Source organism: Anolis sagrei, chromosome 2 (genome assembly GCF_037176765.1).
Source record: "Anolis sagrei isolate rAnoSag1 chromosome 2, rAnoSag1.mat, whole genome shotgun sequence".
NCBI lineage: Eukaryota > Metazoa > Chordata > Lepidosauria > Squamata > Dactyloidae > Anolis > Anolis sagrei.
Window position 1 is genome coordinate 207,539,332 of NC_090022.1, and position 27,885 is coordinate 207,567,216.

A 27,885-nucleotide genomic window follows, 5' to 3' on the forward strand; every position below is an offset into this window, starting at 1 on the left:
TTTACCATCCTTATAGGACGCTTCCCTCATGTCCCTGCATGGGGAGCTGGAACTGACAGAGGGAGCTCATCCATGATCTCCCTGGATTTGAACCTCCGACCTGTTGGTCTTCAGCCCTGCCGGCACAAGCGTTTGACCCATTGCGCCACCGGAGGCCCTGTTGGTAGTAGTGTGCATTTTCCATTTAGTTTTGACTTATGGCAATCCCAAGAAAAACCTATCACAAGATTTTTGTGGCAAGATTGGTTCAAAGTGTGTTTGCCATTGCCTTCCGCTGAGGCTAAAAGAGGGCAAAAGTATGATAGCTGGGACCCTACGCATAGCTGGAACCCGTATGCTGGTTGTGCAACGCACATCAGAATTAATGAAGGGAAGTCCACTTGCAGCACCCAGCTGCTGGAACTGCTTTCTTTGAAGGGTGGAAAGTGTGCTGGAGGCCAGGGAAGGTTTTTACAAGGCTCTAGAGCGAACAGAGCTGCAGGAACTGGATTCTCCCCCTTCCATTCTTCTTGTGCTTTCCCCCACCCTCTTTCTGACAGTGAAGGAGCTGGGGCTCCAGGAGGACAGGACATGTGAGCCATGGACCCGTCCTCCTCCCTCCTTTGTAGCTGTGTCTCCCACTCGCTGCGCTGTCTCGCACACGTGTTCCTTTCATGAATTCTGACCTGCGGTGCGCAACCAGCGTAGGGTCCCAGCAATCATACTTTTGCCCTGAAAGAGTATGACTTGCCTAAAGTCAACCACTGAATTTCCATGAGTAAGTAGGAACCCTGACCTCTAGAGCTCTTGGGGAAAACTCTAACCATTACACCAATCTGGATCCTATCCTTAATTATACTAGAATTATTTAGGATGGACCAAGGTAAGGTAAAGGTTTTCCCCTGTCATGAAGTCCAGTTGTGTCCACCTCTGGGGGTTGGTGCTCATCTCCATTTCTAAGCCAAAGAGCCGGCGTTGTCCGTAGACACCTCCAAGGTCATGTGGCCGGTATGACTGAATGGAGTGCCGTTACCTAACAAGACTAAAATAACAGGAGCAGTTGGGTTAAAAAGGCCACTTTCTTTGGCCTAAATCCCATTTAACTTGAAAGAAACAACAAAAAAGTTGGAAGCTGCTTTGGGTCAGGCTGGGCCAGATGTCTACCCTGAACTACCTCCTCGGCTTTCTCTTGGGTAAAACACCTGGTCCTTGGGGGAAATCCAACAGTGGGGTTGCTCTCCTACAAGGTAAACCAAAGGCACTCCCACCCAAATCCAAGGACCATAAATGAGCGCATTACCCCCCAGGTCTGGCAAACTCCTTCCACACCACTCAAGTTCAGGACTAGTGCAAGTCCATTCCAGAGCTGTACCTTTTACCGAAAGGGCACCAAAGGTATACAGAAAATTCTTAAATTTTCATCCAGCCAGCTACCAAATAATAACCTATGTCTTAACATCACTCTAAGCCAGTCATTACAGCCCTTCGGATACAGCAAGGAGCAGACACACACACACAAAACCCCTAGGCATTTGTGAACACTGCAGCTACAAGAGGCACTGAGCACTTTGTTTTTATCCAGACTTTTTTGGGGCAAATAAAAAAAACTAAGTGTATATTTTGCTATGGTGTTATGGATGCCCGAGATAAGAAAGATGTGCCAAGCTCTTAACAAAAGTTACAGCGTAGTAACTGGAACCCTATCAGTATTACATAATCTGATTGGCTATTTAAAAGAAATACATTTAAAAGCATGGAAAGATGTTTGCCAAAAAGGCAAAGGATATTCACGTTCCATTCTAAGTCGGCCTCAAAGGAAAGCTTTGACAGACTACATTAGTAACTCCTTCAAAGCACAAACACAAAGGCCTTTTATTTATTTTAGACAAGGCAATTCTAAATTGTCACAAGGCAAAAAATAAACTTGCTCATGACATGGGGTCAGAAATTAAACACGAGAAGAAGGAAATGGTTTAAAGTAATAGATCTCACACTTCTAGATTTACAACCAGTTAGAGACACAAGCTAGCTGGGAAGGATATATTGTGATTTTACTACTCGTCTATGCAATAGAGACCATTGTAGAGTGAGAATGGACAAAACTATGGAATAACTTGGTCATGTTTGGAACTTGGAAAGTTATCCAGGGCTACCAAATGGCATTTCATTGCCTAGGGAACAGTAGGAAAGGGTGGCCCATTCATCCATCCACAACAAGGTGTCTCATCCTAAAAGCCAGCCAACTTACTCAGCTTTGTTTCCCATCCAGCAGTAAGAATAAGAAATTCAAAAATAACATTATATTGCACTTTCATTACACCCCAAATCTGCTGCATAAGGCAGATGCTTCATTCTGTTTAATAGGAATATAACCCCTGGGAAATGTCGTGGCAAAACCTGGCAGATAAAGAACCAACTGAGAATATAGTACATCCATCAGAACTGTAACTGACTAGAATTAGGCGGATTAGGAATAGAACAGGACCGGAAAATTAAATAAATTATTTGGATACTGACAAGTGAACTTCACTTGTAATTCTAATTTGAGATTCTAACCTGTAATTTTCTTGATGACTTTATCACACCAACTTGCTCTTCTGCTACAGTGGCATCAGAATAGATAATGAATGATCCCACAGTAACATTTCTTCACACCTTCATACCCCAACCTTCCCACATTATTGCAGTTACTTAATTTTAAAATTATTTTAGTATAATTGCATAATTTCAGCATTATAAACAAACAACCAAAAAGTCAAAGATTTTATAAAATGAAAGGAAAACAGCCAACTGGGAAATAGCAAGGAAAATGGAAGGGTGGACAGAAGAAGCTTACTTGCACCCACCCTCATGTTGTCGCACCGCACATTATAAGAGGGTACGTCCTCGGTCCACGGAAATTACAATAAAGTTCAGAAAAATTATTTTGTTGGACTATAATCTCCCAAATTCCCCCAGTCAGTATGAGCACTAGTCATGATGATTGAGGAATTCTGGGAGTTATAGGCCAAATAATAATATTTTTTTCCATGTAAGGAGCACCTTGAGAAACTGCAAGTCACTTCTGGTGTGAGAGAATTGGCCGTCTGCAAGGACATTGCTGACAGACAGAAGCTCATCCCACTCCCCGGATTTGAACTGCTGACCTTTTGGTCAGAAATCCTGCCAGCACAAGGTTTTAACCCATTGCGCCACTGAGGGCTCAATAATGATGATGATGATGATAATCAGACTATAAGCAGAGGCATAACACCGTTGCTCCGATGATTCATTGGAACTTGTGCCACAAATACCATCTGCCTGCGACAAAGAACTGGTGAGATTACAAGCCTGAAAAAGTTACAGAAAATGAACGTGTCAAACTACTTTGGGACTTGCGAATTCAGACTGACAGAGTTTTGGAGCACAATACTCCTGACCTCACGATCGTGTTAAAAAACAGAGTGTGGATCATTGATGTTGCAATCCCAGGTGACAGCAGGATTGAAGAGAAACAACTGGAAAAGCTGACATGATATGAGGATTTAAAGATTGAATTCCAAAGACTGGTACAAACCAGTAAAGGTGATCCCAATTGGCGCTGACAAAATTACCATCTGCCAGCTGCAAAAGGCCACCCTACTGGGATCTTCAAGCATTATTCACCAATACATCATGCAGTCCTAGACAGTTGGGAAGTGTCCGACGTGTGATCCAATACAACAGCCAGCAGAGTGATCTTGTTTGCTGTGGACCCATCTTGTTGTGTTCCAAATAACAATAATAATAATAATAATAATAATAATAATAATAATAATAATTTTACTTCTTACTTGCCTCTCTTCGTGGCTCAAGGAGGGTTACAGAATAATTAAAACACATAGACATTGTAAAAATACAACAAATGCACATATTAAAACATGTAACCTTTCTGAGCTTGATGTAAATTCAACATAGAGGAAACAATGTGGAGGTCATGAACATTTTTGAAAAGGTGGTTTCTACCATATAATTGCTACTTTTCTTTAAGTAACAAATTGTTCCACCATGAGCTCTAGTTTGCGGTAGTGTTTTTGAGCCCTGGTTATGTCAAGAGATGTAATGGAATATCAGCTGAAAGAACCAATCTCAGGTTGGACTCAAAGAGTGTGTCCTGGTAATAGGGCTCTGAAGTAAAATTAGTGTTCATGTTTCGTTCAGAAAGAATTATTAAGTGAGCAACATGATGGCTTTGACAGCTGGGGGCTGAATCTGGGCTCAGGGCCAAGCTTTATGGGATTGTGTACTTGGATGTGTAGAGGTCTCACTATAGAATGCACAAAACCCTCATCAACCCTCAAGAAGTCTCTGGCTTCTGACTTACAAACAACTCATAGTTAAGAACAGGGATGAAACAACAAGAAGTGAGAGACATCTACCCCTCGGAAAGGGAAATTCACTCCTGGAAGAGTTATCATGGGGAAAAGGTGTCCCCAATGAAGCTTTCTTACCAATCCTTGTTTCTACAATAAGCCATTTTTTAAAAAATCCAATGATCAAAAGGACAGAAAGGGTGGTGAAATTTTTTGAACATGGGCACAGACAGCAAACCAAACACCACAGGGTTGCAGTGAGTTTTTCAGGCTGTATTGCCATGTTCCAGAAGCATGCTGGATTACACTTAAAAAGTATACCTGCTCCGACTATCTTGTTTGTAACTTGGAGACTGCCTGTACTTACATAAAATGTAGCATGCTCTTCTGTCAAATACTTAAAAACCCAGAGCAAATAAAAGCTGGCATTCCGAATATCATACATGGAACAGGCATCAAATATTTCATGCATACACCCTGAATATACGTATCGTCAGAGATGTGCACACATACACATCTCAGAGATGCCACAGTTATGAACTGAAGGTAGACAACAAAAATACAAAACATCCTGGCATTTAATATTAAATGTGTTAAATCTTACCCAGCCACCCACCTCCACAAACCCCAATGGGCAACTTACAGAACTGAAGACACAATAACAAGCCAAGTATAGAAACAGCAGGCACACACACACGCACACACATACTCTATATACATATGTGAGTATAAAAAATTTAGTCATAAGTCAACCCAAAAAACCTGTGTTAACTTATCCATGAGTCAATATGAGTACTGTAATTTAATTCATAAGGGCACCATTTGCTTCTTTGAGAAGAGTGATGAAAGGTGAGAGTTTAGTCCATCTTGGAAAAACCTAAAAGAAGCACAAAAATCTACCTCTACTCTCTTTTCTGGACTTTGAAAATCCCTGGGTGGGAAGATGGCAGGGGACCCCTGAAATAGCAATGGGTCTTTCCCCTCTCATCAGAAACACCCTTGACGGGTCATATCAAAATCCACAATCTTTGTACATGAGTATATACAGTACTCTTATTTGCACTATGAAATAGGTGCTATAGGAGTTATTTGGAAGGTTGGCAACTGAAAGTATAAATGCAAAATAAATGAGTCTCACTTCTGGTCTAGATCTCACTCACAGTTGTTTTAATAACGTAGTTGGAGTTCTTGAGAAAGAAATATAACATAACAGGACAGCCTTTCATCTTGAACTCAAAGAGAAAAAGTTCAGTTTGAACTTGAAGAGAGAGAACTTTATGACTTGGCCGACCCTTCATAGGGGGGTCATTCGGGGAATGGCAGAGCCTCCTTTCGTAACGCATGCTGCTTTTTCTGACATTTAATATCGCTCAAAGAAGATCTTTGAGTCTCACAGTGGAGTTTGATTTCCTTAACTGAACCCTCAACATGGCACCCCAATGGTACTGCACATATTAATTTATGAACATCCCCAATGTTTGTTTCCTTAAGAAAAGAATTAAGTTTATTATTAACACAAGGAACATTGAGACTGTAATTTGATATACAAGACGGTGGTGGGGTAGAAAGACATTGCCATAAGCCCTGTTGTGAGTCTGATTATGTAGACTGAATCAATTTCTGGGCAGTAAAACAAGATTTATATAAAACCCTTTTATTTTGCAAGTATGCTCACTGCATTTAGCCCTATATTCAACTAAGTGCCCCCTTATCTTATCACAGAATAGTTTTGTATTTCTCCTTGATTTCAATAATAATAATAATAATTTATTTATATCTAGCTCCCCAAGAGGACTTAGGGTGGTTTCCAACATAGGCAAAACATTCAATTGCCAAAGGACACAAAAACCATACAAAATAGACATTATTTTCAATGGAAAATACTCTGTTTTGTTTATTTTAGAATAATTCTTTATTCTGTTTTTCAGTTTTCCATATGGTTGTCCTATAAACTATGAAGCTTCAAGATTAGCCATTTAAATGTGCAGAATGGCAAGTTATTGTACAGGAACCCCATCAGTCCTGGCTAGCATATGCAGTGGTGACAGATAATGGGAACTGCAATACATTCTGTCTTTTAATGTGTTTAAATAGTTTTAACTCTGTGGGTGACTTCATTGCGCATGTGTGTACCAAAATTTTATTCTGTATTGTTTCAATAATTTGCAAGGCACCTTGAATCCTAATATAAGGGGAAACACTGGCTATAAGTAAATCAATAAAACAATAATGACAATAAACCTAATCAAAATATTCTTCAAAGAGGTTTTTGAAAGAGAATTTGGAGAAGGGACTGGGGTAGTGCTAACAAAACAAAGCTATAGGTGCCAGACCATCCTCCGCAGGCAAAGAGTCCCTGAAAATGGCATCTCTCCAGTCTTGACTCACCTCCCCTTATATGGCAGAAGTATTTGGAAGAAGGTATGCCCAGATGAGTACTATGTACTAGGAAGAGGCTTGCTGTGAAGTATTTGGGAGCCCTGCCATCTGTGGCTTTGTGGATAAGCATCAGCAATGTAGTCAGAGTGTTTGGGATTACTACCTCGCTGCACTTGCCATCAGCTGACATTAATAAGCTGGTGCTTTCGATACAAATAGGAAATATATGGGTCTCCAAAGACTACTGGACCACCCTTCCCATCAGCCCTAACTTGCCTAGTCAATAGTGACAGATCAAGGGAACACATTGTCTCTGGTATTCCTATTGGTTTATAGAAGAATGTATAGAAAAAGCAGAGAATCGGGAGAAACCCCAAGGGCCATCCAATCCAACCCCCTGCCATGAAGGAACACATAATCAAATCATTCCTGGAAGATGGTCATCCAATCTGTGTTTAAAAACTTCCCGAGAAGAATACTCCACCATACTCCCAGGCAGTGTAGTCACTGACAAATAGCAATTATAATCAGAAAATTCTTGTGAATGTTCAGGAAGAATCTCTTCCTGTTGTTTGAACCCAATGCTCCTTGTTCTAGTCTCTAAAGCAGCAGACAAGTTTACTCCATCTCACTTATGACATACTGTCAAACATGGCTTACACGTCTCTCAACCTTTTCTTCTCTAAGCTAAACATACCCAGCTCCTCACAGGGCTTAGTTTCCAAAGCTTTGATAATTTTGGTCACCCTTCTCTGAACACATTACCGCTTGTCAATATCCTTCTTGAATCATAGTGCCCAAAACTGGACATAGTATACTATACCATCACCAAAGCTGAATAGACCAGCACTTTTACTTCCCTCAATCTAACCACCAATCTAACCACCATTCCAAAGCATCCAAAGTTTAATTGAGATGTGTGTATATGTGAAGGTAGGGAGCAGAAAACATTGATTTTGCAGCAAGGAAACAAGATGCTAAGAGAAAACATTTTGCTATTGTCATCTATTGCAATAGAAGCTATCCAAGAAGGCTATTGTAAAGCTTTAGTTAGATGATGCCAAGAATTATTGGCACTGCTTTTGTAAACTTGTACATCTTTTGTTAGCCTGGATACAACTTTTTTAGGTTTTGATACAAACCTACTAGCTGAATAGAATTTTATCTATACTCCGACTATAGCATTGGACCATATTAGAAAAAGTATATACAGGCAGTATTCAAGTTATGAACAAGATAGGTTCTGTAGGTTTGTTCTTAAGTTGAATTTGTTTGTAAGTCAGAACAGATATATTTTTAATTGTAACTCCAGCCATATAAATGTATATATAAATTCATTCGTATATACATACACATATACATATGCGAACACATGTCCACGCGTGCACACACATGCTTTGGATACCACAGGGGACCTGTGGTATTTGTTTTGCTATCTGTGTCCCTGTTCTGAACATTTTCAGGACTTTCCCTTCCTAAGGGTAGATTTCTCTCACTTTCTGTTGTGTCACTCCTTAACGATGAGTCGTTTGTAAGTCAAATGTTTGTACCTCAAGGGTCGCCTGTAAATGGAAACCAGGGTTGCCAATTCAAGAACATCCTAGGCCTTGACTTTTTTAGGGCAGCTCATAGTGCTATCACATGGGAAGTTGCTTAGTAATATTATTAAATAGGAATTTATTAATGCTGAAACCATATGCCATTCAAATGCATGAATAAATAAATAAGTTATAAAAGCACAACAATATAAAAGGCGAGCATAAAACAGACATACAAGTCTTGCATATTAAAAAAATGCAGTACAACATATTAAATATAAACAGCAGTACTACAATTTATATTAGATAAAAAAAGATTAGATATGACCATCCCCAGAGCAATCAATTGCAACATTCATGTTAAATTTTGCCTGAATTTTCATTGCTGCCAGGGCAAAAAGGGATCGCTTAGTAGTTACTAGCTGTACCCGCCACGCGTTGCTGTGGCCAACCTTCCCCCTATCTCCCCTTCTTTCCCTCCTTCCTTCACTCCCTGTTTCCTTCCTTCCTTCCTTCCTTTCTTCCTTCCTTCCTTCCTGTCTTTCCTTCTCTCCTTCCTTCCTTCTCTATCGCTTTCCTTCCTTCCCCCTTTTTCTTTCTCTTCTGCTGTCTCTCTTTTCTTCCTTCTCTCTTTCCTCCTTTCTTTCCCTCCCTCTTTCTCTACATTTTATCCCCTTCCTTCGCTCCCTCTTTCCTTCCTTCTTCCTTTTTCTCTTCTGCAGTCTCTCTTTTCTTCCTTCTCTCTTTCCATCTTTCCTTCCCTCCCTCTTTCTCTACATCTTCCCCCCTTCCTTCGCTCCTTCTTTCCTTCCTTCTTTCCCCTTTTTCTTTCCTTCTCTCCTTCCTTCTTTCTCTAACTTTCCTTCCTCCCCCTTTTTCTTTCCCTCCCTCTTTCTCTCCTTTCTTCCTTTTCTACCCCATTCCTTCCTTCCTTCTTTCTTTCCCTCCCTCTTTCTCTCCTGTCAGGGGTGATTTGAATGCAATATTCCTGCTTCTTGGCAGAATGGGGTTGGACTGGATGGCCCATGAGGTCTCTTCCAACTCTTTGATTCTAGGATTCTATGATTCTTCCTTGACAGATTAGAAGGGGGCGTGGCTTGGAGGTAACGTGAGGAGGGTAGGGGGAGGGGGATGGGTTTAAAAGGGGGCGTGGCTTGGAGGTAACGTGAGGAGGGAGGAGGGGAGGGGGGATGGGGGCGCGAGCACGTGTGTGTGTCGCGCCAGGGGGGTGAGGGGGCGCGCGTGCGTGCGTGTGTGTGCCGCGCCGGAGGGGGGAGAGGGGGCGCGCGCGCGTGTGTGTGCCGCGCCGGGGGTGTGTGAGGGGGCACGCGCGCGCGTGTGTGTGCGTGCTTGTGTGTGCCGCACCGGGGGGGTGAGGGGGCACGTGCGCGCGTGTGTGTGCGTGTGTGTGTGTGCCGCGCCGGGTGGGGGTGAGGGGCCGTGCGCACGCGCGTGCGTGCGTGTGCCGCGCGGGGGAGGGAGGGTGAGGAGCCATGTGTGTGCGCGCGCCAGGGAGTTTGCGCCAGTGCGCATGCTCAGTTGTTTTGCCGTTTTTTGTGGTTGTTGTTGTGTGGTTTTGATTTCTGAGTGGATTAGTTTGTACCTAGTGGGTTGTCCTTGGGGCATGGCAATTTTGGTAGAGTTGTGTGGAGGGGTTTTAGAGTTTTGTTTCCTCGTTGGACGCCAGTAGGAAATTTATATATATAGATCATGAAATCTCACATTAAAAAAAATCTTTTCTAAAATATGTTTGGTATGTAGATGAGACAGAATAGAATTTGGTTCTTAGTTTAGAATATAACAAGACGGACAGCAAATAATGTGGCCAATCTTCAATTTATGGGGTCCCACAAATACACCAAAGAAGGTTCAGTGAGGTATGAGAAAATCTGCTATCAATCATAGCTGTAGACGGGTTTTAAAGGCAAAGCATTATAAAAGCTTGCCTACGTTGTGGAAATATGATATTTAGCAGGTAAATAATATATCCCTTTGATGTGGACTCATCAATGTATGCAGTCTCTAAGTAAAGCTTTCCCAGACTCTAATTCATAACACAAACACAAATGTACACACACATCCCCAGGTGTGGTTTAGCACATGAGATGGGTTTATTTATAATGAAGAAAAAGAAAAGTTGATCCAGATATACATAGCCTAATGTATTTCAGATATGATGTAATTGTAGTAATTCTGCATCCAAGTCCCATGTTTCATTGCTTGTGTTTGATGTCATTAGTACTGTTTGATTTGAAGAGAAGTTCAGATGGAACATGCAGTAAATCCCCATATAACCTCTGATAGATTATGGGATTCTACCATTTTATCATTATTGGTGTGATAAAGAATCCCTGATAGAATACAATCATACTATATATCATAATCAGTCATTACATTTTTGAAATTTTGTTTAGAGTAAGATGCCCCAGTGAAATAAGATAAGTTATATTATGTTCAAACAAAACAATGATATAAGTTTAGAATGGCTATAATTATCCCATAGGGTGGAAACAGTTAAAGGAAAAAGAAAACCGCAAAGGAATGAATGTAACCCTCTGCCAAACACAAAACATGTTGAATGATGTAGGCCCAGGTTCTGATCTTTGGTAATTCTGCATTCTAATGGTTACATTTCTCTATGATATATATGTGTGTACTGCCATGTAAGAAATGCAGCTTGGGAACTGACTTTGCTTCAGGCATACTTGTTATAAAAAGGGATGCAAGGCTGAGAAGGTTGAATTACAAGGGTCACTATCCAAATATAGGAATTTGTTGATAAGTTGTTGTTTGTTTATATATTTATCTTTAGCCTTCCACACAATGACTTCAAGATGGTCTATGAAACTCTCCTCCTCCTAATTTTAACTTTACAACAATCCTGTGAGTAACATTAGGGTAAGAGACAGTAATTGGGTGAAAGTCACCCAGTCGATTTAATAGCTCTGTGGGGACTTGAACCCAGAACTCCCCAAACACATCTATCCCCCCCCCCCCCGCTTTACTGTGATGCCAAACTTACACAAGTTCCATTAAGGGGGAGTGGGTGGGTTCTGAATGAAGCAGAGAATGTTTGAGGACTGGAACATCCGTAGGGATACCATGGTGCTTCTTTATAAAGCCATTGTCCTCCCGACCCTGCTCTACGTCTGCGAAACGTGGACTGTCTACAGACATCACATGCAACTCCTGGAATGATTCCATCAGCGCTGCCTCTGAAAAACCCTACAAATCTCTTGGGAAAACAGGCAGACAAATGTCAGCATGCTGGAAGAAGCAAAGACCACCAGCATTGAAGTGATGCTCCTCCATCATCAACTCCGCTGGACTGGTCACGTTACCCGAATGCCCGATCGCCGTCTCTCAAAGCAGTTACTATACTCCCAACTCAAGCATGGGAAACGGAATGTTGGTGGACAGGAAAAAAGATTTAAAGATAGGCTTAAAGCCAACCTTTAAAAACTGTGGCATAGACATCGAGAACTGGGAAGCCCTGGCCCTTGACTGCTCTAACTGGAGGTCAGCTGTGACCAGCAGTGCTGCAGAATTCAAAGAGGCACAAATAGAGGGCGAAAGGGAGAAATGTGCCAAGAGGAAGGCACATCAAGCCAGTCCTGACCAGGACCACCTTCCGTCTGGAAACCAATGTCCTCACTGCAGGAACATGCAGATCAAGAATAGGTCTCCACAGCAGAAGAAGTGGATGATTCAGCTCTGGTTTTACTTATATTGGGTTGCTGTGAGTTTTCTGGGCTGTATGGCCATGTTCCAGAAGCATTCTCTCCTGACATTTTGCCCACATCTCTGGCAGGCATCCTCAGAGGTTGGGAGGTGTGTTGGAAACAAGGCAAGTGAGGTTTATACATCTGTGGAATGCTCAGGGTGGGAGAAAGAACACTTGTCTGGTTGAGGCAGGTGTGATTGTTGCAGTTGGCCACTTTGATTAGCATTGAATGGCCTTTAAGCTTCAAAGCCTGGTTGCTTCCTGTCTGGGGAATCCTTTGTTGGAAGGTTTTTGATGGCCCTGATTGTTTCCTGACAGTAATTCTCCTGTTTCTTTTGGTGTTGCTCTTTATTTACTGTCCTGATTTTAAAGTTTTTAAAATATTGGTAGTCAGATTTTGTTCATTTTCATGGTTTCCTCCTTGTGAGTTTCAGTGGCTTCTCTGTGTAGCCTGACATAGTGGTTGTTCTGGACCAGGATGAAGGATGGTGGAGGATGGTGGGGCCCCCCAAATGTATTTTCATTTCACCTTGTACACATGCCTGCTCTTCATACACACAAGCATACATGCACATACATAGCTCCATTCCATCGCTGGATCAACTGTAACTAACCCTTTCTCATGTCACATCTAAATCTGTGGTTTGTTGGATATTTTTGGCTCCAGGCATAGCAAACAAATCATATATTCTGTTTTGACCAGAAAAAAGGAGGAAGGAGTTTGAGAATGTTCCATGCTGAATTCCTCCCTTCTTGTGTCACTTTATTTGCTTTTAAAGCAAGGAAAACACCCAACTTCACTATAATGGCTTCCATTAACAAAAGCAGTTCCTCTTATTTTTGTGGGGATTTGTAAAAAGGTGCCATGATGTAATGGGTCGACTGGAAATGCATGTTGGCAGCTGATTGGCTGAGCATGCCAGGAGCCAGAGTTCTGATTGGCTACTGTCTCTACTTTGCTGTTGAAATAAATGGTTTTAACTACCATTTTCACCTCAGAGAGTGAAGAGAGCGCTGTCTGGAAACAGCCAGGAAGGAAATGGCTACCAACTCTCTGAAGCCTGATCATTTCTAAGGCATGAAACATATTTACTGTTTAAAAGGACTGTATATTCCCTCTGTTCTCTGTAAGCATTCAGAGAGACTGCTGTATATATTGTTACTCTATTTGATCTTTGAACTGAAGTAAAGTTACTGTTACTTGTTACATAAATCTGAGTGGCACATTATTATACTGCAGAGTATATTTTGGTTCAGAAACAGTGGTACAGCTTCCATTTATTTACATTTACAACCTCCAACAATTTCTTCCTTTGAGGAGAAGAGAGAGGGAGAAACTAACATCAGCTGAATAGGGAAAACAATTCCCACCAAGATCACACTATCAAAGTAACAGCCACTTTCAAAGGTGTACCTGCACCCTCCATTTGAGCTTCTCTTGCCTTGAGAAAACTTGCAAAAGCAGGGGAAGGAAATAGAAAAGCCCTAATGCTAGATAATTATCAACAGCAAGGCTTTGTAGGAGCAGACATCCAATTGCAGTAGACCTTTGGTATCTGCTGGGATTTGGTTCCAGGACAAATGTACATTGTACAATACCCATGTGAAAGAATAGGCATGGCATAAATCAATAGAATAGCTATATGCACATTGTAGCACATTATCAGATGGTACGTGGCATGATTAAACGCAGGGTTCATGAAGAAATATTGTGTTAGGATAGTTCTTTAGCCTTGGGAGTGGAAGCTATTAAAAGTCTAGACGGGTTTATTGTATGAAAAATATGCCGGTGTGATGGAGAAATATTGCATGAGAAAAAAAAACCCGTTTGGATTCACCCACAATAACAAATGCTGTGCGACAGCCAGGCCTCCTTTACACAACCATGCTCTATATCTATCTTTGTGGATCTAAATGACATGTTTTGACTCAGAGTGCATTGTTGTGCTTTTCATCTTAAGAACAGACAAGCATCTCGAGCTCTGAGGATTACCTAAGAAGGAATCCCACTGGAGCATTGCAGCACACCTAAATACCCGGGAGTTACCCTGGACCGTTTCCTGACCTACAAGAAGCACTGCTTGAATATCAAGCAAAAAGTGGGCACTAGAAACAATATCATACAAAAGCTGGCTGGCACAACATGGGGATCACAACCAGATACAGTGAAGACATCTGCCCTTGCATTTTGCTATTCTGCTGCTGAGTATGCATGCCCAGGGTGGAACACATCTCATCATGCCAAAACAGTGGATGTGGCTCTTAATGAGACATGCTGCATTATCACGGGGTGTCTGTGCCCTATACCACTGTTTAGCTGGTATTGCACCACCTGACATCTGCCAGGAAGTAGCAACAAATAGTAAAAGGACCAAGGCAGTGACATCTCCGGTCCATCCCCTGTTCGGATATCAGCCAGCATGCCAATGCCTTAAATCAAGAAATAGTTTTCAGAGATCTACAGAGACACTCTCTGGAACACCTCAGCAAGTGGGAGTCCAAAAGTGGCAGGCTAAAACCCAGAACCTCAATCCATGGCTGATACCAAATGAGAGACTCCCTGTACAACTGCACCAGGACCTCCAATTTTGTTTGCTTTGCATTTAATGTTTGTTGCAGTTCTAAGTTTCAGGGACTCTGCAAATAGGTGGCTTCTTTTGGCTGCAATCACAGGGCAAGCCACCTGTCAATTATAGTTAGGTTTCCTGGTCCCGCCCCCCTTTTGAGTTTTAGAGGGAATAGGAGCCATTTTGAGTTCAGTCCACACAGAGCAACTTTCCATGCAGGACATAATACCAAGAGCTCCTGTAGAAAGCTTCGTCTTCTACGGCTTGGCCGGGGAGATATACAGCCTACGGCTCTGCTTGGTAAGGGTCTCTCGCGGAATCCAGAAGCAGTTGGTACCAGGTGTAGGGGCTCCACGCCAACAGAGGCAAAGACAGACTGCCCAGATTAGAAGTTAAGGATTTCCCCATTAGTTACAGTTAAGAAGATAGTGCCTGTTCCCTGTGGACAAGATTGAAAGAGCCAATAGACTATTAAGAAAGCCTTGAAATACCTGTTTGTTTTCATTAATAAAGAACATTGTTGAACCTTTAAGCAATCTAAAGACTTTGTTTTGGGGAGGTCCAAGGGCCTTTAATCCCGCTGGGCACACAGAATTTATGTCCTGTCTACAGTCTTATGCGACAGCACACTCCCTTCTGGGCAAACAGAAAATTGGGCAACTTGGAAGGCACTGAACAGACTGCACTCTGGAACACGAGATGCAGAGCCAACCTTAAAAAATGCGGCCACAAAATGGAGTCCACAACATGCGAGTGTGGAGAAGAGCAAACCACAGTCCACCTACTACAATGCAGCCTGAGCCCTGCCACATGCACAATGGAGGACCTTCTTATAACAACACCAGAGGCACTCCAAGTGACCAGCTTTTCTGGTCAAAGGACATTTAGTATAATGTCAAGTTTTCAAACTTTGTAGGTTTTTTAAAATACAATACAGCGGTTTGGTTCGCTCCTCATACGATAAATAAACAAATAAAGCAAAATGAACTTTACAGTGGAACATACAGAAAATCTGGTAGCATTAATACTATCTCTTTCTGTTTGGAAGATGAGAACAAAATGAATTCCTAGATAGACAGAGGCACAATCTCCTAGTATAGGAATCACATTAACAGACTGATTATTAAGAAGGCCAAGGTCAAAGTCTTGATTAAATCATCAGTCACGTTGCAATGGTCAATAAGGCAAATCTCTTGACATGTTCACAAGATGGCTTACACCACTTCTGCTAATATTTCACAAATGCCTCAAGAGCAGCATACTCTGAAGCAGCACCTGCTAACTTATTTAGATTTACTATTATACCCTTGGCAAAGATCGTGACAAATTCACAATTTTATAGAACAAGTTATAGTTTAAGGGTAAGCCCCCCAAAATATAATGTAAATAAGGTGCAGTATGTAAGAAACAAGCACCATACGAGCAAGAGTTCACTTCAGGTGGTTCCAGACATAGCAAATATTTATTTATTTATTTATTTATTTATTTATTTCGGGCATTTCTACCCTGCCCTTCTCACCCCCTAGGTGGGACTCAGGGCGGCTTACATCCGACACAATTCGATGCCAACAATTACAATAAAATGCAATAACAATAAATACAATAGTTAAAAACATACAATTAATACAATATCAACTAAAAACCGCTCTATAGCCCGCGTTCATCGAGGTCTAAAATCCGTCAATCCATTTAGCATTACCATAGTCCTTTCCAACTCTAGTCATCATTACCTTGTTAATCAGCCAGATTACCCAAATGCCTGAACCCATATCCATGTCTTCAGCTTCCTTCTGAAGGAGAGGAGGGATGTTGACGACCTGATTTCCCCGGGGAGTGAATTCCACAGCCGAGGGGCCACCACTGAGAAGGCCCTATCCCTCATCCCCACCAGCCTCACTTGTGATAAAGGTGGGGCCAAGAGCAGAGCCTCCCCAGAAGATCTTAAACTCCGTGGTGGGACATGGAAGGAGATACGTTCGGACAGGTATGCTGAGATCTAATTAACAAGACAAAATCTCCCTTTCTGAACTGGCTAGAACATATCTCTGATGACATTTTGCAAATGAGAACTGTGTAGCCAAATGATATCAGGGTGTGATCAGAGTGGCAAAAGCTATTAATGAGGAAGAACAGACGAACTAGGACAAGCACTGCAGCACTTTGCTCTTGCCCTGAAGTGCAGGGAAGGACAATATTCTTCCCCTCCTCATTTCTCCTCCTGTCGAGTCAAGTGACTACAAGCTACTTTTGCTATTAGAACTCAACTTAAAGCATCTTAAGTAAAGTGAGGAAAAATTATTTGGAAAGTAGGGTTTTATTGTATTTTTTTTTAAATCCTGGTGTAAGCTGCCCTGCATCCAGCCCTAAAAGACAGGTGAGATATATCTCAAATGTTGTTATTGTTTCACTTTAAGACTTATAGTGACTCTAAACTGAATCTATCATAGGCAGAAATTGGTCAGTTTGGGGCTGCCCTTACCCTCATCTGAGGCTGAGTGGGTATGACTTGCCCAAGATCATCCTTAGGGGTTTCTATGGCTAAGTACGGTAGTTCTTTGAACCCTAGTTCTCCAGTCTTCTAATGAACACTCAAAGGTCTGCATCATGCAGACTCACATAAGTCAAATATGTACATACTATTTATGTAAATTTTAGCTAATAGCTTTATTTATTTATTTATTTATTTTATTAATTATTTATCCCATTGGCTTTTTTTGCTGCTGCGTCACGTTGTTGGCTCATGTTTAGCCTGCTGTCCATGAGGACCCCAAGATCTTTTTCACACGTACTGCTCTCAAGCCACACGTCGCCCATTCTGTATCATTGCATTTCATTTTTTCTGCCTTAAGTGGAGGATCTTGCATTTGTCACTGTTGAACTTCATTTTGTTAGTTTTGGTCCATCTCTCTAATCTGTTTAGATCATTTTGAATTCTGCTCATTTTGAATTCTGCTCCTGTCCTCAGAAATGTTTTGTTTCAGTTGCCCAAGAATTACATCTACTTTCCCTTAAAATATCTTCTTTTTATATTATGCTCTCAAAGGAGCATATCTGGTTTACTCACGATCTTAATGTATTCAGCATACAGGTACATAACTTGTCATTCCAGTTACAGATAGGTTCGAAGTAGTTTCTCTGTGCAAATAACACAGGGCTCTTTCTTACAGTCAAACCACAACATCTTTACATTCTGAGAGTCTAATGGAATCTGTAGTCTAAAATGGCGTCCGAGCTCAAAGAAGTCTTAGATCAGATCATGTGGTCTGCATCCCCGCCCACAACTTCTCAGGGAAACATAGAGTAAAGGAAAAGCTGCATACCAAAACATACATATACAATAGAGTAAGCAAAACAGATTCATATGCAAACAAATTACTAGTGGAGGCTTGAAGAAGGCTACTATTTCCAACATAAGAGCTGAATAATATTCTTGAAAAATCTCTCTCATTAATACTTGTCTGTTTTTTGTTGACTGCCTCCATAACTATAACCATAATCAAAATTTATTAGTGTAGAACAAACAAAGCTAATACAGAACCTCTGGATATTTGTGTGTTGAGTTTAGGAAAGCCAGAAGAAACAAACAAAAACCCAATGCCACTGTTCCTATCTCTCTCTTGGTATGAATGTAAAGTGCTTTTTCACTCTGAACGCAGTTTGCAGGAACCGAAGCAAATTCGTGATTGAGAAGGAAACTGGGACATTTAAAAAGCAGCTGAGAAAGTAGGTCAATAGAATGGGATTTCTCTGCCAAATTGTGACAGCTGTGGGTCCAATAACACGAAACCTATTTTCCATTTGATATTAGAAGTCAGCTAGTATAGTTAACTAATGGTCTCTGTTGCCAAAGGAATAGTGTCTAGACTACCTTTCAGAGGACAACTGCATGTGGGGAGGCAGGATTGGTTGCATAGTCCTCACATTTCCATCCTTCAATACCTCACTTCTATTCTCTAGCAATGGCTGCCTGAGGCTGGTACCTCTCTCTAATGGTAGTGTTGGCCCTCGTGTGACAAGATAAGTTCCCCACCAGTAGCCAAAGTTTGGAAAATTTGTGAACTAGGAACATTTCCAATGATGACAGCTGAAGGATTCTGAAGATTCTAGTCCCCAAATATAACTTTTCCATTAAAGGTTACCATATGTCCAAATTGGGAAGAAAATGAAAACAAACTCCATGTGCTGGCTGGTAAATTGGCATGCAGACTATTTCTTTTTTCTTTGGAAGGGGATCTCATATGAATGGGATCCTTATGCGTGAAACGTGGATATAAGAGCCTTTGCTTTTTGTCCCTCTTCCTACAATTTTCATGCATTGTGAGGTTTCGGCTTCCATTTGCTTCAGTGGCTCCCCAACCTTACACAGCAACAACAGTCAAACCAGATGATCAATGTCACATGTAGCCTGGATCCTCAAATGCCTCCGCACAAAGGGATTTTTGATTTTTAGAAGCAAAAGGAAAGCATCACCCCACATCTAAATGACCCCAAATATTAAATCCTTTAAATCATCAAAGGCCATATTCCCTCCAACCAGCGAACCCATTTGATGTTCTCCAGGCACCGTTTCAAAGGAGTCACTGCAGCGTAGGTCTACATATTTTAAACAGAAAGGCATATATTAGTGAATTAACTGGCCTAAGAAAAACAACCTCCCCGAGCAGCGAGAGGCACAGCCATTCCTATGTCTACAAAGGAAATATAGAATCCATCTGAGGGCAGCTTGAGTAAAACACAACATCTGTTGATCATTGGCAACAGCTTGGCAGAGTTCCCAAAATCCAAGCCGCCACAGTCGGGTTTCCCCCCTCCTTCTGCCTTCTCACTTCAGACCTGAGATGTGCAGACGTCTGCCTGCCGCACGAACCAAGCCCAGCCCTTTGGTATCTGTTGCTTGTCTTTATTCAGCACTTGGCTGGGAGAAGGAGCGGGGAGGAAACACTCCTCATGGCTGCAGATGAATCGCCTGCACTGCCTCAAGGACAAGGTCAGACAGGAGCACAGAAGGCACAACAGTATAGTTTGCTGTGTGAGTGTGGGGAGCACTGCGATGGCACAGTTAACCATAAATGGCAATCTGTCCTAGGATCAGTTTTGGCGACAGTCTCATGCAAAAAAAGAAAACACTGAAGAGGGAGAAATCCAATTTCAGAATACTGATTGCCAACTTCTTGTATAGTCTCAGAAATTCTGCAGAAGGAGCTAGACCCATAAGAGCAGTGTTTCTCAACCTTCCTGATGCTGCAACCCCTTAATACAGTTCCTCATGTTGTGATGACCTCAACCATAAAATTATTTTCATTGCTACTTCATAATTGTAATTTTGCTACTGTTATGAATAGTAATATAAATATCTATTATGTAGGATGTATTTTCGTTCACTTTACAAAATTTGGCACGAATACCCGATATACCCAAATCTGAAAGGGGGGGGGGCATAACAGGTATTTGTTGGGGGGGGGGAGTTTGATTTTGTCATTTGGGAGTTGCAGTTGCTGGAATTTATAGTTAACCTACAATCAAAAAGCACTCTGAACTCCACCAACGATACTTTTGAACCAAACTTGGCACACATAACTCCCATGACCAACAGGAAATATTGGTAGGGTTTAGGGGGCATTGACCTTGAGTTTTGGAGTTGTAGTTCACCTACATCCAGAGAACACTGTGGACTCAAGTAATGATGGATCTGGACCAAAGTTGGCACGAATACTCAATATGCCCAAACGTGAACACTGATGGAGTTTGGGGAAAATAGACCTTGACATTTGGGAGTTGTAGTTGCTGGGATGTGTAGTTCATCGACAATCAAAGAGCATTCTGAACCCCACCAATGATAGAATTGGGCCAAACTTCCCACACAGAACCCCCATGACCAACAGAAAATACTGAGTTTCCTGATAATCTTTTGCAACCCCTCTACCACCCCCTCGTGACACCTCCCCCCCCCCGGGGTCCTGAACACCAGGTTGAGAAACGCTGCATAAGTGGTTGACCTCAGGCTGTAAACAAGGCTTTGATCTGGGGTAATATAATTCAATTTAGAGTTCTAATATATGTTCTGGACACTTATCTAACCCATAATTTTGCCTGATGGAAAGAAAAATATAAGCACCTCCCCTGTGAGTATTTGGGAGGATAGAGACGTCATCACAAACTCACGAGGTTCTCTTCCATCTGCCTCCCCAATACTAGGCTCAAAACTATGATTTGCATTAAAAAGTCAACAGAAAACCTTCCCTTTTGAAAGCTTTGGGGCTGTGCTCAAGAAGTTACGGACAACGGGTGTGTTTGCCACATTTTGGTACTGATGTGGTGAAAGTGATCCCACGTCTGGATTTTTTAGTAGTCTTTCAGCATGGGGAAGGAGACTTGAGATTGTTCCAACAGACATGAAAGCTGTGACTCACCATTTCCTGGCTAAAACCATATTATGGTTCTCTGGGTCTGACTTTTGTGATTCCAAGCCTTGGTTCCCTGTTTTTTTGTTGTGTTTTTTTTCATGTCAGGAACAACGTAAGAAACTGCAAGTTGCTTCTGGTGTGAGAGAATTGGCCGTCTGCAAGGACATTGCCCAGGCGATGCCTGGATGTTTTGATGTTTTACCATCCTTGTGGGAGGCTTCTCTTATGTCCCCATATGGGGAGCCAGAGCTGACAGAGGGAGCTCATTCGTGCTCTCCTCGGATTCGAACCTGTGACCTGTCGGTCTTCTGTCCTGCCAGCATAAGGGTTTAACCCACTGCGCCACTGGGGGCTCTGGTTCCCTGGGTGATATTGAACGTCAATTTCCAGAAGCCCTACATAATTTAGCAATAATGAGGGATCCTTGGAACTGTAGTACTGAAGTATTTGGGTGCCACATATGGGAACCACAGTTGGAAATAGCTTAGACAAGTAATATAGCATTTATCTTTCAAGTCAGCATGCCAATTTACCAACTTTTTGTATCTTTTGTATTACTCTACAAAGGATACAAAAGGTTGGTATGTTGGCATGGTACATTGGACCATGGTTGTGTGAAGCAACTTGGATAGAGGTCTCATTTTTTGATGAGTTATTATATCTGGAACTTTCCTGGCATATGCTTTTTATTTGACCTAATGTTTCCCATGGAAACAATTAAGATGGAGAGGCAAACTTCCAGTTCTATGGAAAGGCAATCAGCAATTTCTTCCCAAATGTTATAGCACACTTGTTGTTGATGTGTGCCTTCAAGCCATTTCCAGATTCACACAGTGGTTTCCAAACTTTGTTCCTCCAGGTGTTTTGGACTCTGACTCCCAGAATAATAATAATAAATAATAAACTTTATTTATATCTCACCACCACCTCCTTGAAGGGACTCGGGGCAGCTTACAAAGGCACTCCAGTGTGGATATATAATACACAACTAATAAAAATGGTATGTCAGTACAAATCAAGTCACATCAAATTATAACAGCTCGCCTAGCAGTCAGGAGTTCTGGGAGCTGAAGTTGTAAACATCTGTAGGACCAAGGTTTGGGGACTACTAACTTATGGTGACACTGCAGGCCTGCAAAACCTGTGGCCCTCCAGGTGTTTTGGACTTTGGCTCCCAGAATTTCTGACCATTGGACAAGCTGGCTATTGCTTCTGCAAGTTGGAGTCCTAAACACCTGCAGAGCCACAGGTTGTGCAGACCTGCACTAAGGGTTTTCTTGGAAATATTTATTCAGAGTGGGGTTGCCTTTGCCTTCCAACCTGGGGATTAATTAATCCTGCATTGTCAAAGGCTTTCATTGTTTTTGAGTTTTTCTATTATTTTAACCCATTGGTACACTGGCTAACCCACTTGTAATTTATGGCTTCTATGATACATCTGAAATGAGTATTTTGGTGCTGGTCATTGACCATAATAAAGAATAGATATATATTAAATGAATACTGGTGTTAGCCATTTTAAAACCATTTTAATGTAATTCTATCACAATTGCTTTTAGGGTATATGTTGTAATGTTTTACTCATGTTTTAGTTTATTAAGTCTTATTGGATTGTTTTTATTATTATTTTCATCTCAATGCTAAATTCTTTGTTATAAGTTTACTGTTGTTTCTGTGCATTATCTTTTATTATTTTGATGTTTTTGTATTCATTTGAGGCATTGAAAGTTTGCCTTTTTGTCTTGTGTCTGTAAACCACCCTGAGTCCCTTTGGGGAGAGAGGGCGGTCTAGAAATAAAGTTTTATATTATTATTATTATTATTATTATTATTATTATTGTGTTATTGGCACTGAATGTTTGCTTCTGTTATTGAAAACTGCCCTGAGTCCCCCAGGAGAGATAGGGCGGTTTATAAATGAAGTATTACTATTATTACATTACATTACATTATAATTATAATTATAATTATTATAATTATTATAAATTATTATGGAGCCCCCGGTGGCACAGTGGGTTCAACCACTGAGCTAAACATATTGACCAAAAGGTCACAGGTTCGAATCGGGGGAGCAGCGTGAGCTTCCGCTGTCAGCCCCAACTTCTGCCAACTTAGCAGTTCGAAAACATGCAAATGTGAGTAGATCAATAGGTACCGCTACGGCTGGAAGGTAACAGTGCTCCATGCAGTGATGCTGGCCACATGACCTTGGAGGTGTCTATGGATAACACCAACTCTTCAGCTTAGAAATGGAGATGAGCACCACCCCCCAGAGTTGGACACAACAGGACTTAATGTCAGGGGGAAATCTTTACCTTTTTCCTTAACTTATTATTATTATTATTATTATTATTGTTATTATTATTATTATTATTACTTTACAGCTGGGGTGTTGAGTGGTTTTCAGGCTGTATGGCCGTGTTCTAGCAGCATTTTCTCCTGATATTTTGCCTGCATCTGCTGCTGGAATCCTCAGAGGATGATGCCAGCCACAGATGAAGGTGAAACATCAGGAGAAAATGCTGCTAGAACATGGCCATACAGCCTGGAAACCACTCAACACCAGGGTTAATCACTAATCACGCAATTCTCCACATTATGTTGGACCTCAAGTCCCAACAGGCCTAGCCAGAAGAGGCAATGGTAAGGCATGTGGGAGTTGAAGTCCCAGCAACACCTGGAGGTCCATACAGTTCCCATCTCGGGCTACATCATCAAGGTAAACTGAAGGCCCTTTCCACACAGCTGAATAGCTTTGAGCTGGAATAGCTTTGAGCTGGAATATATGGCAATGTGGACTCAGATAACCCAGTTCAAAGCAGATATTGTGGGATTTTGTGCCTTGATATTCTGGGATATAGGGCTGTGTGGAAGGGCCCTTGGGTTGCACTGTAGCTCAGCAGCCTGTCTTGGTGATAACAGAACTTTGGTTTCATTCTTGACCTGACAAACAGGAACAACTGCAGCACAGGGTTGGATTTCAACCCCAAGCGTGGAGCCGGGGAAACATCTGCACCTGTCTTGAAGACCCAAAGGAGCCATTCTTCAGTGGGTCCCTCTTTCCAGTTCATCTGCCAACCTAAGGCGCAACTTGGGATTCAGGGCCCTTCCCCACAGCCCTATATCCCAGAATATCAAGGTAGACATCCCACATGATCTGAGTGTTGACTCAGATAACCCATTTCAAAGCAGATATTGTGGGATGTTCTGCCTTGCTATTCTGGCTGTGTGGATGGGCCCTCGTGTCAAGGTGCGTAGGAGGCCTTGATCCCCAGCTTCCCGACTTTATCCTTAAGCCAATGTTTGCAACCACTCCAAATGCAGGTCCTCGGGACCCAACCCGTCCTGTTGGGCAATCCCTGGCAGGGCATTTCCTCAAGCAATGGGCGCATTGGCACGCTGAAGTCGGCACAACTTCTCCAGGCTTAGAGATGAAAGAAGACCCAAGCCCACATAAAATGCCACTTGGTCGGCTTCCTCCCGATACTCCCCCCCCCCCCCCAAAGACAAAAGAGCAGACTGACTTACTGCAATGGCTTGCAGCCTTTCCTTGTGCAGTTCAGCCTCCGCCATCCTGGGAGAAGGAAGAAAGAAGGATGCTGCAAAGAGGACTCCGCCGGGCGGGGAAGGGAGGAAGGAAGGAAGGAAGGAAGGGAAGAGGAAAAGAAGGGGCTGCAGCCCAGCCAGCCAGGAGAAGCTAGCCGCTCAGTCCTCGCCAAGGAGAGGAGAGTTAGGATCCCCCAAAATGCGACCAAAAGCGAGCCGAGGCAGCCAGGGAGAAAAGGCAGGCTCAAGGCTCATTTGCGCCGCGGGCACTGGACGGGTGCCCAATGCATCCTCCTGCCTTCCAGCTGCAGGGCTGCGTGCCTTCCTTGCTGCGCCCCGGCGCTCCTGGTGCCAGCCCAGCCATCCATAGGCGCTCTCTTCCTCCTCCTCCTCCTCCTCCTAGGGAATGGCTCGCCTGGCCGCAAGCCTTGGGTCTCTGCCTGCCTCTCTCGGCGTGTGTGTATGTGTGTGTGCCTTGACGTCTAGCCGCGTGCACGCTCCTCCTCTCCTCTCCAAGTGCCCGGTCATCCACACACATCCACATCCAAGGAGGATGGGCATCAGCCTCTGGCCAGAGGAGTGCCAAGCGGCAGGGCGAAGGTGCCGCAAAGCACAGAGATAAGGGAGACTGCAATCCTTTCTTCAGAAGTACAACGATATAATATATCATCAAGTTTGCAGACCACACTGTTGCATGAAACCCCCTGGGCAAAATTATTATTTGTTCCCTTCATGCCTGCAGCAGAGAGTTCCAAAGGCTGCAGACACTTAAAGCCTACTTGTTTGGCTCTGCGCATGTTCAGACAATCAGGAAGCTAGCTACAGACTGCCTAAGGTAAAGGTAGTCCCCTGACATTAAGTCCAGTCTTGGGTGTGGTGCTCATCTCCATTTCTAAGCCGAAGAACCAGCATTGTCCGTAGACACCTCCAAGGTCATGTGGCCGGCATGACTTTATGGAGCGCCGTTACCTTGCCGCCGGAGCGGTACCTATTGATCTACTCACATTTGCATGTTTTCGAACTGCTAGGTTGGCAGAAGCTAGGGCTGACAGCGGAACCTCACGCTGCTCCCCGGAATTGAACCTGTGACCTTTCGATCAACAAGCTCAGCAGCTCAGTACTTTAACCCACTGTGCCACCAGGGGCTCCTACAGACTGCCTAGGATCCCTTAATACAGCGTTTCTCAACCTGGGTGTCGGGACCCCTGGAGGCAGGCCTGTAGCGAGGGGGGGGGGGTTAGGGGTTCAACCCCCCCCCCCCGAAATGTTTCAGATTTTTTAAAAAAAAAACCCAGTTTACTCATGAATTTTAACTGGTTAACCAAATCCCCATGCTAAGTCTATGAGATGCAAAAAATTAAGAGTCCCTCCAGAACTACAAGCACTACCTCAAGCAAATATGTATTTATTTATTTATTTATTATTCGAACTTATATGCCGCCACTCCCCTGGGGCTCGGAGCGGCTTACAAGAACAGGCTAAAATCGAACACAATTTAAAAACAATTTAAAACAATTTAAAAACAGCAATATCAGAGATCAAAGGCCCGTTGAAACAGATATGTCTTACATGCCCTGTGGAAAGCTGATAAGTCCCGCAAGGCACGGATTTCAGGTGGCAGAGTATTCCAGAGTGATGGTGCCACTGCTGTAAAGGCTCTGCGTCTGGTTGCTGTTAGACGCAAGGTCTTGACACTGGGAACTTCCAATAGATCTTGGTCCTCAGAACAGAGGGCTCTCTGGGGTTGGTAAGTGGTGAGGCGGTCCCTCAGGTACATCGGCCCCAGACCATGCAAGGCCTTAAATATTGACAATTTATTCACACTGTCATTACTTGCAGCAATAGCCGATGTAGCGAAGCAACCAAGTTGGGGGTGTGTGTGTTGAATGCTCTCATTAAGGAGGCCAGACTTGGTGGAGGTGGTTGACAGGGGTGGAGCTGCAGGCTATTGAAGGCTGCTCTGCTCCTTGCTGTGCTCTTTGCTTCAGAGTGAGCTAGGAGGCAGGTTTCAACCCCCCCCCGCAAAATTTTCAACCCCCCCCCCCGCAAAATTTCAACCCCTCCCGAATTTTTTTTCTGGCTACGGCCCTGCCTGGAGGGGTCGTGAGGGGGTGTCAGAGGGGTCGTCAAGGACCATCAGAAAGCACAGTATTTTCTGTGTGGGAAGTTTGGCTCAATTCTATCGTTGGTGGAGTTCGGAATGCTCTTTGATTGTAGGTGAACTCAGAGGCAGCCTTAGGTAATTTTCAACAGTAAGCAAACAGTATTTTGGCACCCCCCCCCCCCCAATCACTGATATATATATTTTCTGTTCGTCGTGGGAGTTCTATGTGCCATATTTGGTTCAATTCCATCACTGGTGGAATTTAGAATGCTCTTTGATTGTAGGTGAACTATACATCCCAGTAACTACAGCTCGCATATGTCAAGATCTATTTTCGCCCAAGAGCGCCTCAAGAGTGCCCCTGGGCAAAATCAACTATACTGCAAATGTTTACTTTGCGTAATGGGTGAGGCACCTCTGGGTGGCACCCCTGGGTGAACTATAAATCCCAGCAACTACAACTCCCAAATGCTAAAGTCTATTTTCCCCAAAGTCCACCAGTGTTCACATTTGGGCATATTGAGTATTCGTGCCAAGTTTGGTCAAGATCCATCACTGTTTGGGTTCACAGCACTCTCTGGATGTAAGTGAATTACAACTCTCAATGTCCACCAAACCCTTCCAGTATTTTCTGTTGGTCATGGGAGTTCTGTGAGCCAAGTTTGGTTCAGTTCCATCGTTGGTGGAGTCCAGAATGCTCTTTGATTGTAGGTGAACTATAAATCCCAGCAACTACAACTCCCAAATGATAAAAAAATCAATCCCCCAACCCCACCAGTATTAAAATTTGGGCGTATTGGATATTTGTGCCAAATTTGGTCCAGTGAATGAAAATACATCCTGCATATCAGATATTTACATTACGATTCATAACAGTAGCAAAATGACAGTTGTGAAGTAGCAACAAAAATAATATTATGGTTGGGGGTCACCACAACATGAGGAGCTGTATTAAGGGGTCACAGCATTAGGAAGATTGAGAAATGCATAAATTGGTTACCCTGAACTCTGTGCTTCTCTTGCTGTAATGTCTCTTTCCCAGCCATCATGTACCTCTCCTTGCTGCAGTTCAGCCTTTCCTCTTTTCTTCTCTTTCTGGATAGCTGGTTCCCCCATTAGAAAGCCTCTGATATTTTAAGCTCTCTCTACTCATTATATTTCTCTCCTGCCACTCTCTCTGTCTCAGAACACACTCTCTGGCCTCTTTTGGGACCTAACTCCACCCAGGGATTCTGAAGACTATATTTTCCAAGCCTGAGAAACTATGTCTCCAAGGACTGCTATTAAAAAGAACTCTTTAACTGCTGAATACT

The 27,885-nt window shown here is 42.8% G+C and overlaps 1 protein-coding gene across 1 annotated transcript in view; it reads right to left on the reverse strand.

The window, feature by feature from the left end:
• Nucleotides 1–24,936, reverse strand: part of PALM2AKAP2 (PALM2 and AKAP2 fusion) — a 313,924-nt gene extending 288,988 nt beyond the window's left edge. The window contains exon 1 of the mRNA XM_060762475.2: nucleotides 24,451–24,936. Within this exon, the coding sequence (XP_060618458.2) occupies nucleotides 24,451–24,495 (45 nt within the window). The 5' untranslated portion in view covers nucleotides 24,496–24,936. The remainder of the gene's footprint in view (nucleotides 1–24,450) is intronic.
• Nucleotides 24,937–27,885: the final 2,949 nt, after the last annotated feature.